At 39.8% G+C, this 14,574-nt stretch overlaps 1 protein-coding gene across 1 annotated transcript in view; it reads left to right on the forward strand.

Moving 5' to 3' along the window:
* ARHGAP28 (Rho GTPase activating protein 28) overlaps positions 1-14,574 on the forward strand; it is a 72,960-nt gene that overhangs the window by 27,693 nt on the left and 30,693 nt on the right. Inside the window, exon 2 of the mRNA XM_050892143.1 lies at positions 13,487-13,689. Coding sequence (XP_050748100.1) covers positions 13,487-13,689 — 203 coding nt within the window. The remainder of the gene's footprint in view (positions 1-13,486; positions 13,690-14,574) is intronic.

Genomic DNA, 14,574 nt, shown 5'->3' on the forward strand with positions numbered 1-14,574 from the left:
TTTGTTCTCAGTGAAGGTGATCCTGCCCATGCAATGAAAAGGCGGCTCACTCTTGGGTGTTAGGGCTTTTTCAGGCAGGGCTTTGCAGTGCAATTGCAAAGTGATTCCTTATTCAGAAAGTCTCTGTGAGATATGGAAATGTAGATGTTTCTAGATAGCTAGAAATTCTCCACTGTTGATGCTGGTTTAAGATAATGACCAAATTCTGACGAAAATTAACCTAGCAACTCTAAGCAACATTGTATTTTCTTCAACTTTTTGAATTACTTCTTGTTAGAAAGTCTCTTCAAATGCATTATTTTGGAAAACCTTAGGTGGTGAGCTGTGCATAAGTGATCATAATTATATAGCAGACTCTTAATTTTACAGATCTTTCTCCCACCCAAATGATTCCAACTGCTTTGAATAAAATCTGTTCCATTTTTATCTTGAATTACACTTCCACTAAGCAACCAATTAATGTTGATCCCCTGGTTCGTGCTGTACAAAACATTCCATTTTATGTGTTATCTAGACTTTTTCACAAAAGCTTTCAGGACATTACTAAAATATTCCATCCCTTTGTTCCCATCTTTGCTGTGTATTCACACATATATTTATATGTGAGTATGAATCTATATATATGTATAGTAATCTTCCCCTTAGGATATTGTGTATGTATGTCATAAAGGAAAAGGAGATTAACGGTACAATACAATAAAAACAGGCTGAGTTTATGGCAGTCTTGCAGAAACTCCTGCCAAGCAAAAGAATAAATAACAGCTGTGTTAATCAAAGCCAAATTTAAAAGATAAGGCTTGAATTTAGGTGGTCAAAATCCCAGAAAACTGGGCAAGCTTAATGCTCACAGAAAAAGAAGAAGTCCAAGAACAAAGAGTGCAATGGTATACAATTAAGTTGAAGGCAAATTTTCAAAAGTGCTTCTGTGACTTAAAAGCCTAAGTCAAAATTGACTTTGTGTGCAGGAGTGCTTACTCTCTGTAAGTCCATAGGGTTTGTGCTTCTGCATCCTTCAGTCTTTTCTGAAAATGGGAGTTAAGTGACTGCCCACCCTAGTCCCTTTTGGAAGCATAATCTGTAGTCGCCTGGAAGTCCAGAAAAGATACTGCTCCAAGCAGTGGCTGAATACCAACCAGGGATACCGACTCAAATCAAAGAACTAGAGGTACAAGCATGATTATTCCCCTGTTTTACTGGAAAGCCATATATCATCTCTGTTTTGGATTAAACTCATGAAGATGTGTTAGCCTGTTCAAGATCCTGTGGAAGCATTTTGAATCAATTGTAACTGATGTAAATATAGCCCTTGACTGGAAATCTTCCAGAGCAAGAGAGCTGCAACAGTTCAGCCAAGATGCATTATATCAAAAGCATGGATAAGTAATTCGGTGTCCTCATGGGAAGGATAGCATTACAGCTTCACAACATTCATAAAGTGCCTGCACAGTGAAAGATCTATCACGATCATTAAAAGATGGATGAATGCCCGGTGAAGCTTCACCTCCTACCATGGATCATGGCTCTTATCTAGGCAGGAGTGGGAAGAGGAGCATGTACTCACGATGACAGAGGGCACAACAGCTTAATCTTACTCATCTGACATGAGCATGTGAGCTTTCAAACATGATTTACTATGTTTGTATAGCAATATTAATTACTTTTTAGAGGCTATCCAGCCAAGAATATGTACAGGGTTGACTAAGCTCAGTTAGAAACTTTGGCCAAGCTCTGTAGGACTTACAGAAGATTAGCAGTTCTATTAGTCACGGTGTACCACAGCTTTAAGTCACGAACTAGGTCTTGTATTTTTAACTCTCTTCTGTGGCAAAATATCTGTGTGATTTTAGACATGTCACTTTACCTCCCTCCATAATTCTTATTTGGTGTCTCTGTGGTCCTGTTATGATGAATTAGCTCTTGCCCATATAGTTAATTAAATGCTACAGTGAGTGGTTGGGTCTTTTAGTAGTTACCAAATTCTCGGTTCTGCTGCTATTATCCACCGCATGACGATTTGATATCTGGATTCAGACTCCCAGCTGTGACTGAGGAGAACTCAACACAGCTTAAAGAGGCAATTCTCCAAAGTCCTCTTTCCATTCTCCCAACGTGACCTGGTACAAACCGCGAAGACTTTAGAACAAGCCAGAACAAACCAGTAAATATCAAAATAGCCAAGAGTAATCCCTTCCTGTAATACACAATGTCTACAAAAGGTGCTGTAGAACTTTCTAGCGTGGTTCTGGGCCATCTAAGGTTTCTACTTCCCAGGAGAACATGAATGGGCATTTTGTACCTATGTTAAGATGCTTGAAGCTAAGATAATATTGTCTCTCTATGTCTTCTAAGTCTTGAAGACTTCCTTCCAACAAGAGCTCATTTTCCTCAGAGATTTCCAAGAGCTACATCTTACTCCCCCAGCATCAATATTAAGACATTTAAACTTCCAAACCCTATGCACAAGAGTCATTTGGCTGGCTTCAGCAGGGCTGCTTGCAGGCTTCAGAATTACTCACATCACTGAGGAACTGCAGACAAAGGCATCATGTTTTGTAAATATTAGTGGTCTCTGTAGCTCTAAGAGCTTCAGGAGCTGCGGTATATTTGAAAAGCTAGCTTTGAAATACCTGGCATGCTGCAGCTTCCCTCAGAGTGCTCATGGATGAAATATTTGAGATAAACTTCTAAAATAATATAAGCAGGAGAAAAAAAGGTAGTTGAAGGAAACTGGAAAGCTGCTGTGCATCATGTACTAGTATTCCCATTTAAGAGGTGATTTTTCTTATTCTGTTATTTGCCTTTTTTAAGGCATTGTAAAGAAGTGTAACTTAGTCAAACATTTCCAGCTGCCACTGGAGTCCAAGTGGTTTGGAAGCATCACTGATTCATTTGGCTCCTTACATAGAAAGGTCATGTTTTTCACAGGCACATAGTACAAACATTTGAACACAAATTAGAAAAATACCACTTGAAATTTAGGGTGTTGCCTTGGCAGTTCCCATGAAGATGTTCCCTCTATCTCTTTAGCATAACCCTAGAAATCACTTTAAGATCACAGAAAACCTTTTTACTCCATTGATTGGAATTGTATAGCCAAAGTATAAGAAAATGCATTGTTTTTTTTTTCCTTTCCCTCTTCATTCCTCTGTTGAAGACCTGAGAATACAATAAACTAAATTTGATTTTATGGTCCATTGTTTCCTATGAAAATGGGAATGTCTGCTCTTTGGAGACCTGTGATCTTCTGCTTGGTGTTCCCTGTCTGTTCTGTTTGTGTCCACCAAATCTTAGCTTCCACTCTTCATCTTCAGCTCTGCTCTGTCCTTTCTTATGGTTACATCTCCCATCATCTCACCATGACCTTTCGTAGTACAGGTAATGCCATGAGACTCATCTGGCAGCTCAAGAGGTTCTTGCCAACACATTTCTGTACCTACATTATAAATGAAAGTTCTCTGGACCAATCTCCAATAGGAGTCTTCTACTAGCTTTTGCTTTAAATTCAGCTTTATGCTTACACAGTTATGCTTGTATAGTCATTGATGTCCTGAATGGGAGAGGTTACCAAATAATATACCAGTATTTAATTTTAAAGTGAGTGAAACATCCTAAAATTTTGACCAAAAAGAAAATGAGTGAATTAGCAAGAAGTTAGTTGTTCATTGTTTCCCTCAAAAATGTAGGTCAAAAACGTATTCTAATATAGCTTACTTTTTAAAGCTTGAAGGTGAAATGTGCACCACATTAGCAAAACTTCCATTGGTTCAGCAGAGCCAAGAGGATTTACTTCTGTTAATATTGCCTAGCTGTTTGGGGTTTTTTAGTAATTTATTTTTTTAGATTTTAAAGTGCCCTGGTTGCTTTGACTCTGAGCTTTTTATAAATATTTAGAACTGGATGGAGAGAGGGGCTGGTGTGTAACTTCTGATAAGGAAATATGACGGTCAAATGTTGTTGGAGAAACATGTGGGAACACAGCCATCAGCTGCAATCCTCATCCCTTACCCTGTGTGTTATGTCCCCCTGTGCCGCACTGGTATCATCTCCTCTCTGCACAGAGAGCCCTTATCAGCTTCCCTGCTTGCTCCGCCTCTACATGAGGCTCTCACCCAGCCCAGCAGCACTTGCTTTCTGGAAAATGGGATGGCTCCAGATGGAGGGATGGAAAGGGAGATAGAGGTAGAGATGAGGCCTCATGTTGCCTCAAGTCATCCAGAATAAAGTCGCAGACTGTTCAGGATGCTGACAAGAGTTTCCGTGTTGATGTACTTTCCATCAGTTTCCAGCTGATGCGTAACCATTTTTCTTCAGGTAATAATAGGAATATAGTTCTTTGAGATATTCTCCAAGATTCGTCCACATTGCTTTATTCTTTGCACATTCTTTATCTACATTGCTTTATTAAGCAGTGTCATTAACAAAAGAATGGTCTATTCAGCAAATTTGGGACTCTTTCCAAAGTAACTCATACAATCTTTACCAATGTGCTTGAGTGGCAAAAAATAGAATTGTGCGCACATCTTGATTTTTATTTGGCTACAGCATTTTCCAGTGAATTTTTCATTCCTTCTGACTGATTCAGTATGCCACAAAGTACAATACATCATGGAAAATACAAGCTGAGAGTTCAGAATTGCCTGACAGCCAACCCAGAGCTGCCGAGAAAAATCTAAATGGCGAGAAGTACATTTCCTCATGAAATTTTTGTGATTTGTAATAACTTCAACATTAGCAGTACCACAAAGAAGGATGTTCTGAATTTAAACATAAGGGATAAATTAAGCCAGTGGGGTTGTAACAGTTTATTACTATCTGAGAATCTGATCCAGGATTTTTATAGTGACAATGTGAAGTTGCTCCCCACTCTGTCGAAAGATTTAAGAGTATCTTCACCACATAAGCAATTTTTTCAATAAAATAGCTTTAAAAGTTGTGTGTTGCTTAGCTTTAAAAGTTCAATATGTTGCTTTACATTACTTCAGTCCAGTCCTGTGAATACTATTAAGCACAAAGTTCAAAACGTTTTCTCATGAATTGCAGGATAACAAATACGATTCATGACTAACAAGTAAATGAATACATTAGAGAGTTTACATATTCATATTTTGTAGCTTAACAATTGCCTTCCGTATATATTAAAACACATTTAAAGAAAAACCCAATAACTCATGAAAATAAGTCCTGCTTGTTTGCTTAGGTCCTGAAGCCTTTCAAAAAAATGTAATGGGTGGAGTGGTGACCTTTACTTAAAAGGGTGCATTAATTATAGGAAGGGAGAAAGTAACAACTGGACTTCACTTAAAACTAACCCCAAAGAAAACTTCAAAGACATATTGCATGACTTCGAGCTCCTGTTTAGTTTACATATTCACTCTCTAGAAGTATCTGCCTCCCTTCATTGATTATGTCAAGAGCTTAAAAAGCCTACACTTGCAATGTATGTAGTTGCATTAGATGCCTTCCACTAGATAATATGGTCCAGTTCTTTATGTTGTTACTTTAATTCAACCAAAATGGCTGAATTTGTCTTTTGAAGTGCTTCAAAGAGAGAAATTCCTACAAATGTTGTGAGTTCCTTAATTATAATGATCATGCTGGTTGAAAGGATAGCTCCTTTAGAATGATCTGAAATAAAAATAAGTATATATTCTTACACAATTGCCACGTAAATGCAGGCAACGTTAGAAGCTGTATTGAAAGCTGTAGAAAGTTTGACTCCTTATGTTTCAGTGTTTCATCATGCCTGATGAGTATTTTAATATTTCTTTTTCTTTAGAAAATCTAGTTTGTGCTTCTAGAGCCAAAAATCTTTTAACATTGTCCAGTTTACATCCCCTGTGCATTTTACTTGGTTTGCTTCTTTGCTTGTTGAATGATTTAAGCCGCATCGGAGCTCTCGAACCTGTGCATTTCCTGCAGTTTTAACTGTATCCTGTTGTGTTATAAATAATGAGTCTGGCTAGGTGTGAGTTGCTGGCAAAGGCTTATCAATCAATTTTATTGTGAGAGAAGATTCTAGATTAGTCTGCACTTTACCCTCCTCCTCCTAACCTCCTTGGTATTTGTAGTTGCACACACATGCATGCATAGTGGCCTGGTGTACTCCAGTTGGCTGGAGACGATGCTGTCCCTGAGGAGTGCTTACAGGGCTGTTGCTCACCTTAGAAGTGACACTGCCAGAGCAGTAGGAAGCAAAAGAGAAATACAGCTTTTCCATCGCCTTTTGTGAGAGCTTCCTTACTATCACAGATAGCTCTCTGAGGAGGGAGCAAGTGAATACAGTGAACGACACTAAACTTCGTGCAGTACCAGAGTTCAGACAGAATCTAATGCATTTGTGCTTCCTCCTCTCCTTTTCATTCACGTGACTCTGCTTCATCTTTGCTTGCTACTTTGGGTAAGACACTAGGTAGCTTCTTGCACCAAGCTGCAGAAAGAAACATGTTTGCCTCATGCCTGCTGTGTGGCTTAACTGAGTAACTCATGCCAAGAACTGGTAACGTTACAGTAGTAAATCCACGGCTGCCATACATCTTGATTTCAAATTCAGTCCAGGTGGAATTTGAAGGGTTTGCCTTGGATTTTGGGGTGCTCAGCTACCTAGCAATCTCTCTGGGTGAGTGCCAGACAGCTGGAATTTTTGGAGGCATCTACTCAACATGAGTGGATAAATTGTACGGTGCATGCACAGTGAGCCCAACGCTCCTGGAGGCCTTCATCAGCTCTGAGGCATATGTACAATGAACTGTCACATACAGTGTGTTCAATGCTCAGACACAAATCATTTGTACTGTACACGCACAATAGATCAAACATTTCCTGGAAGCATGGGACTTCCTAAGCCTGCAGTACATGGCCCACGTGCCTATGTTTCTTCCTGGAAAACTTTGGTCTGCCCTAGATACGTGGATTTGTTCATATAAAAGCAACTGGACTTAAGCAAGCACCAACACAACAAAAGAATGTGTCACCTCTAATAATAAAAATGTGTTGGAAATGTTTAAGATGTTTAAACTGGCTGCTCACAACCAGCTTTTTCCTCCTGAAGGCCATGTCCAGATGCTTCTTATCTTGCCCGTACCCATTGAAAATTACATCTAAAGTACTCTGCCATGATCTGCTCATGTCCTTAAGTCTTCAGCATTCAAAACTAGCTTATCCTGCTTCCTCTTAATGTATATGAAAAGAATTCTTTTCCAATTCACTTGAAAAAAAAAGGTTAACAGAACATACTCTTGTTAGTGTTAATCATTTGGGAATCCCTGCTGCCCTTTAGGAATAGCCTTGTTAGGAGAATGAAGACAAAATAGAGTCCCTTTCAGATTTTGACAGACGCATTGAAGCCATGTAGTGCACTGTCTCTGTCGCATCAGGCCAGCACTGAAGTGATGTGATTGCCAGTGTGGAGGAGAGGTCTGGGTCATGTCCCCAAAGGTCACCGTTGCCAGCAGGCAATACCTAGAGAGTATACTCCCTGCACTCCCCTAGCTCAAAGGGTCTGATTGTGAGAGTCCTCACATTGAAATGCACAAACAGAGGGAGATTATTCTGCAATCTCCATGCTCAGCCACAGAGCGGTCACAATGTGGCCCTTGTTACAGACCGGGGACTTCCATACCACTTATGAAAAAGTTGCATGAGAGAGCTGAAGAACCCAAGGTGAAATGCATTTTTAAATGCTGGCAGGTAACACTGGCATTCAAACTCTACAGCTGAATCTCCTAACTCCTGTTAGTACCTTGATAAATTGCAGATGAGTTATAAATATATAAATGAAACTCTTTTAATTCCTTTAAATCTTTTAAGTCTTTTCTCTTTTAAGTCTTTAAATCTTAAGACTCATTAAACAAATCCTTTTGGTCCAAAAAATGTTTGTGGAGGCAGAAAAGCATCTTTAGAAGTAAAATTAATAGTTGACAGAAGCATATTTTGTATAATGTTTTGCAGAATACAAAGACATGCAAAGTACTGAATTCCTGTGTTTTCAAGTCTAGCCAAAACAGTAAGGTGATAACTCAGCTTATTTTCAAACCCAGCTTTATAACAAAGAGCAATGAGATTCATGTGATTTTGGAGTTTTGCTAGGCAACAGGATGAGAAAATTATTAATGACATAAAATCCTATTCTGCTTCTCACTCAAATACTCTGTTACAAGGGAGGCTGGGTGACACCTCCGTGAAAGCAATGAGCATGATAGGTTAAATATTTGCTATGCTAGATGTTAGAGAAAGAACAGGGAAACTTTAGGATCCACTGCCTACAACTTGCCTAACATCAGCAAGTTAATCAGAAACAGAAGTGTGCAGATGGTGTTGGGGGGTATTGTCTGAGATATACCCCTCTCTGTGAGCAGAAGCCACCAAGCATGGAGAGGAGGAAACAAGCAGACAACAAACAGTGCTGGAACAGGGTCGCCAGGAAGGAACCAGAAGATGAGAGATTTGGGGCAAGAGTGAACTGTGCCATGAACTGTGCACAAAAATACTATTTCCAATTGCTGGACTCTTCCTTTGCCTGGAATTTGTACACATTTTACAAAAAAAAAAAAGAGAAATATTGGCACATGACTGATTCCTAACATTTCAGAACAGAGAAAAATATAGTCCTTAATAAAGAGGAATAATTTCTTTTTTCCCTATCAATGCAAGCTACCATCCCCTTTTTTACATTTGGGAAGAGCTGAGAAGAGTAAGGGTAATTATTTTTTGTCAGAAGTTGGTGAACTGTTACGATAAACTGAAGGATAGAAAGATCTGGGTACAGGAAACAACCTTGTACTCTGCCACTGTTGTGTTTTTCAGGCACTACTGACTTCACTGGATTAAGTGGTTATACTGATAGAATGATGCAATATGAAAAGGTGGATCTTAGTCCTAAAATGACCAGGAGAATTTGCTTCCTTCATCTTCCCCATTCCTATAAATGTGACTGACTGTGCTGAAGCAGGTTCGGGACCCTCTGAATGAAACGAAGCATAATGACCCACAAGAGTAAGATGTCCTGTCTCTCTGTGTAAACAAGGATTAAATGTTGGTTTTAACTACAAGATGGCTTTATTGCTCCTGTTTGTTTTATGGATTCTTTACCACCCATTACTTACTTAAACTGAAAACACAAGCCTGGCTTTATCATTAGTCAGCCTGTGAGCAATCATTAGGTGTCACTGAACCAGCTCTTCATGTGGTTTGACAAACCTTCGCTCTGGGGATAGGATAAGAATTGCTTATTGGATTTGGCCTGGCTATCCTGAAATCAATGTGTGCTGTCAGACCCTGAACTGCACACTTCTGCATGATATACAGAACATAAAATACAGGATTAGTAGGCCTGGTTTGCTATTGCATCTCATCAGCATTATAAACATACACCAGGGCAAAGCCAGAGTCAAACACAGTTGAATCAGCCTCCTTGTGCCCCATGGAAATACCCTGCTTCTTTGCAAAAATCTTTCCACAGAAAGGTTTCTACATGATATCATCATATTTCTCCTTACTGGTACTCTTTAACCCTTTCTTCTGTGACCAATATCCAGTAATAGAGGCGTTCTTTGATAACATTGGCCATTGTAGTATACTTTTCCTTTCTTTCTTTTTCTTTCATGTTTCAAGGGTTTGGGTTTGGGTTTGTGTGGCTTTTTTTTTTTTTTAATTCCACCCTGAAAAGAATTTCAGCTCGTTCAGTGGAGTCACTGTAATTTTTCCTTGGTGCTTTAGGTTCGTCCTTCTTTCCCAGCATTTTCCATCTAGGAAGCCAGGATCTGAGATCCCTCCTGTGTTTCATTTACTCAGCCTTTCAGACTAGCTCACCACTGCCCATGTGTGTGAGGGAGCAAATGAAATTGAGCATGAGTTTCGTGATTACCACTTTACCTAACAAGACTGGTTTTCAAATTTTCTGTAAGAACATCAGATTAGGCTCAGTGAAAACATTTTATTCTTGTAAACTTCTCTATAGACACTGAGAAAAAGAGCAAACAAGCCAGAAAGTCTTGAGGGTGAAAAACATATCGGGAACACACGTTTTCTGCTAGGAGAGTTCCCAGGTGGCAGGCAACCTTGGCTTGTTGAGTTATTTCTGAGACAGGCAGGCAGCTTGCTGAGTCAGTGCTCATTCAGTGTCCTTCAAGAATGAATTAAAAGCGGTGAAGAATATACTTTGCTTCCTCAGTAGGATTTTTTTTTTTTTTTCCTGAAACTGTTTTAAGCAGCTTCGGCTGGAGGAAATGGAGACAACTGCCATTATCACATAAAAGCAAGACCACTTCCTCCAGGACAAAAGCTACAGGTATATGGGTCAAAACAGCAGCTGGAGGTCTTTTCAAGCATGTGAGCTTTTAATAGGCAGAGTCAGAATAATTGCAGAAGGTTTGTACCAGACCACCTGGAAGCAAGCTTCAGCTGTTTACCAATAAGGATAAAGCACCTCTGCCTAACCTTTCTTGTTACAGGAATTTTACACAGCTTGATTTAATCCAGGCTGAGATAACAAGCCTCATATATGAGGTTCTCAGGAGACTTTGTTCAGCTGATTTTCCAAATAAGCTCCATACTTTTAATATTGTTGTAAATGCACATTAATTACCCAGGAACCTTAGACGTATTTGGTAAAGCTGGTTGTCACAGCAGTTGTTGCCATGCTACGTGGTCTGTTTTGCATTTAGATTTTTGGTATGGCAATATTACAAAATAGCATACTCACTGTGGGGAGAAAAGAAACAACCCGCCAAGCCTCTTTCTTCCTAATATGGTGAAATAAAAAGCCTTGGTTTGAGCTAGCTGAAGTGCTGATGGAGTCAAAGCCCAAGGATCAGTCTGCTGTGGTGCGTGAAGAGCACAAGGGTCATGGTCAAGATTCACACTGGGAGGGCAGGAAATGTTTAAATTCCCTGACCATGACTAAATGATGGGAGCCAGTGACGTTATCAGGGAAAAAGCCCTCTTCTCGTCCCAGCATGTGTTTGATTCCAGACCGGCGAGAGCATTCCTTCCTACAATTGCTGGTGTGGGAGCTCTGGGCTCTGCTATATAGCAGATGTAGGGACTTATTTTTCACAAAGGTTTATACTAAGTGAGGATATTAATTGCTCAGTGGGCAGCAGCAGTGGGGGTCTCAGGCAGAGCCCCGGGCTAAAGAGGAGGCTGGCGAGGGACAGGCTGCGGCCGGAGGACGGGCACTCAGTGCATGCCTGACACCAGGCCTTGGCGTCTCTCTCTGCTTGTACAGTGCCCAGTGAAAAGAGGCCCCAAATGCCGTTAGAGTGCCAAGAAGTTTTGCCTTTTTCCTTGTGTGTTTACCATCACCTTTTACACAAAAGAGCGCAGCTTTTCACAGCAGTAAGCCATTGGCCGGCGGGAGCTGTTTCACCCGTCCCCACCAGCTCCCAGCTGAAGAGATGAGGTTTTCTGGTTGCTTCTCAGGGGTTCTGCTTCTGCTGGTTAAAAGCTCTGCTCGGGGATGTTTGGTACAGTATTAACTCATGATATTTAACTCCTGTGAGACTTGCTTTTTTTTTTTCCTTGCTGATGCTGATGCAGGGAAGAGAGATAGGTGAATGCATAAAACAACAGAGGCCGACACATCCAGATACATAATTCCAGTAATTATGATTTGTCAGGTACCCCAGTCATCTGAGGCTTTGTGAACAAAAGCCGACTGAAACACTCTCGTCTCCCCAGAGGGAGAGCTACATGGAAAGCACTCAAATAGCTTTAACCACACTTGTGTCACAAATTCTTCTCAGATTTGGTGATTGTGCCTTGTTCTAATTAAAACAATAACAGTTTCAGTGCTATGTTTAAAAGCAAACAAGCATTTGCTCTTTATGAGGAAAAAAAGGATAGAAACACTGAAGATAGCGCTTCTCTTCCTGGAGGACGTGTGTCTCCACAGCACCATAGTACATTTTTTTCTGCTGAAATACTGTCACCCACCAGAAAGCTTTGCTTCCCAGCAGCTGACCAAGAGCACATGGGCCAGTTTGGCAGCTGAATCATCCATATTACACCTCCTTGTGTTCAAAAAGAGGCAAAAAGGCCTGAGCTTTGCCTTTTTAAAGCATTGATAATGTCCACAACTGGATTTGTCATGCTTCATTGTTTCCACCACAGCTCCCCAAACTGGGGCTCAGACCTAACCCAGAAGGAATTGCCTGGGACCACCCAGAAGAAATGAGGAGGCTCCAGGAGCCTCGAGGAAGCAGCCAGCCCTTCACAGATAAGGGAGGATGCAGCAGAGGCAGCAGTGCAAAGGGGGAGAAACATGTCCAGTTGGCCTTATTAAATAATATATTGTTTATACATCCATTACAAAAACTTTGACAAGGAGAGAAATACTGAAAAGGAAGTACTTTTTTTTTTTAGTGGAGTAAAAGTGATGCCTGTGGTTTTAAACAAAGGCCTGTTGGCAGGATGATGCCATAAAGAAAAGGAAGAGAAAGGGAAACTGCATTTGAATTAATTCAGATAAGTGAAGGCCAGAAGACCTTATGACAGAATTTTCCATTAATTCCTGTAGTCTAGCTCTCTGACATAATTACGTTACCTCCTGACTCCTTTGTACAAATATTGTTGTGGTTATTATTACTGTTTACTGTAACTACTGTAATTACACTTACAAAAGCTGCTTACAGTATTGCACCCATAATAATGCAAAAGAGCAAAGTCAGACGACTTTCATGGTGGGTGTTTTATAAGATTTTGAATGAACTTGTATAACTGTCTTCAGCTGCAAGAATTTACAGTGGGAAAAGACAAGAACAAAGGAACAAGGAACAAACTTTGTTTTGATTCAATCACTGTATTGAATCGTAACTTGAAATTTGATTTTTAGTGAATCATAACTTTTTTTGAACCTGTGATCAAAACCTTCTGTTTGGCCTAAAACATACTATTTCATTTCAAAGACAAATTTTGTTAAGATTTCTTTTAATTTAATTTAAGAAAAAATGAATTATTTTCAAAAGGATTTTCAAATAAAAGGTAATTATTCTTCTGAATTAAAATATTTCAAGTTTTTAATTCTTTTCTGGAGCCAAGATGAGTTTGTAAAATATTTCAGGGTTCCCAAGTCTGAATATTTTTCCTCAAAGAAGTTTGCACTGAAGCATTTCAGCCAGTAAGCAAAACAGGAAGGGGCAGAAAGAGGAACTGAGGCACAAAGAAGTTAAAATACTTTTCCAGTGTCTCATTAGATGGATATCAGTGTTAGAAATAGAAATTGCATCTCCTGAGTGCCTCACTAGGGTATAAAACACTAAAGGACATTAAATACATCATAAATTATTAGATGCAAAATAAATTTCCAGCCATAACTGTTAGGAGCAACAGAGATCATGAAGACCCCCAGAACTGTGCACTTTGCCTCCAACATCTTGTTCCCTGCTCCCTGGTAGAGTCACAGGTGAAGCCCTAGTTGCATGCTCTGTCTGCATGGTACAAGTCAGCATGATAGAAAGATATTTTTATTTTCATCGCTATCTCTTTTCAGAAAGTCTCTCCCTCGTTGTCGAAGAATTAACAGGATGCTTTCCAACGAGTCAGCACCTTCTCCTGCATTCAGTCGCTCCAACTCGCAGGCCTCCATGGACAGCACCTCCATGGAGGACTTCTGGTGCGAAGTGGAGAGCATCAAGGAGAGCAGTGAAGATGGATCTGAAGAAGCAACGCTTTTGGAGTTCAAACCTGCTGACGGTGAGCACAAAAACACCATTTCTTCCTCACACTTTGGTTTTGCCTTGTCTCTTTGGTCATGCCCTGATCTCCCTCCTCGTGTCACCAAGTATGAGCAAAAGTACTAGATTGGGTCTAAGATCATTGTAGCTCCACTTCTGAACATCACGGTCAATGTACAAGATGTCACTGGAAAGAAACAACAATTCAGTCTGGTTTATGCACTGGGGCTGGTAATTGACTTCTGAAGTAAGTTTTTTGCATTGATTTTATTCGTGCTTCAGGACAGATACGGTGTAATTCAGAAAAAAGAGGCACTAAATGAAAACTTCATCTCCAGCATTAAATAAACTAAAACAAACATATCAAGGACTGAAAAGTTAATTTAGTATACCGGAATTTTCAGTTTTCTGGCTTTTGGTAGGATATAATGCAGAAGTTATGAAAGTGTTGAAGCAGTTTTTAGTTAGATATCATTTGGTTCTATCAGAAATTTTATAACTGCCTGTTTCTCTGAGGTTGCCCAATTTGGATATAATTCAAGGAGACATTAGACATAAGTCTGAATATATGGATGCCTACATCATTCAGACTCCCCAGTTGTCAAAATTTATTCATCACTTATACAAATTAAGCTGAAGGTATTACGACCTCCTTCTGTCACCTTAACATTTTCCCCTCTCCTTTTTTGTAACGTATTTGGAAAAACATGTAATAATCTGCACTAGCTTGTTGCAATGCAGCTTTGTGTTAGATGATTTGATAACATCTAGAACAGCAGTTCTCATTTTTTCCAGTTATGACCCCACTTACAAATTCATTATATTGTGCAACACAAAATACCAGGTGTTACTATAGGATGAAACCGAATTTCTTTTGAGGTCATGACCCACGGATAACTGCTGC

The sequence above is a fragment of the Gymnogyps californianus genome, chromosome 2 (assembly GCF_018139145.2).
Source record: "Gymnogyps californianus isolate 813 chromosome 2, ASM1813914v2, whole genome shotgun sequence".
Classification (NCBI taxonomy): domain Eukaryota; kingdom Metazoa; phylum Chordata; class Aves; order Accipitriformes; family Cathartidae; genus Gymnogyps; species Gymnogyps californianus.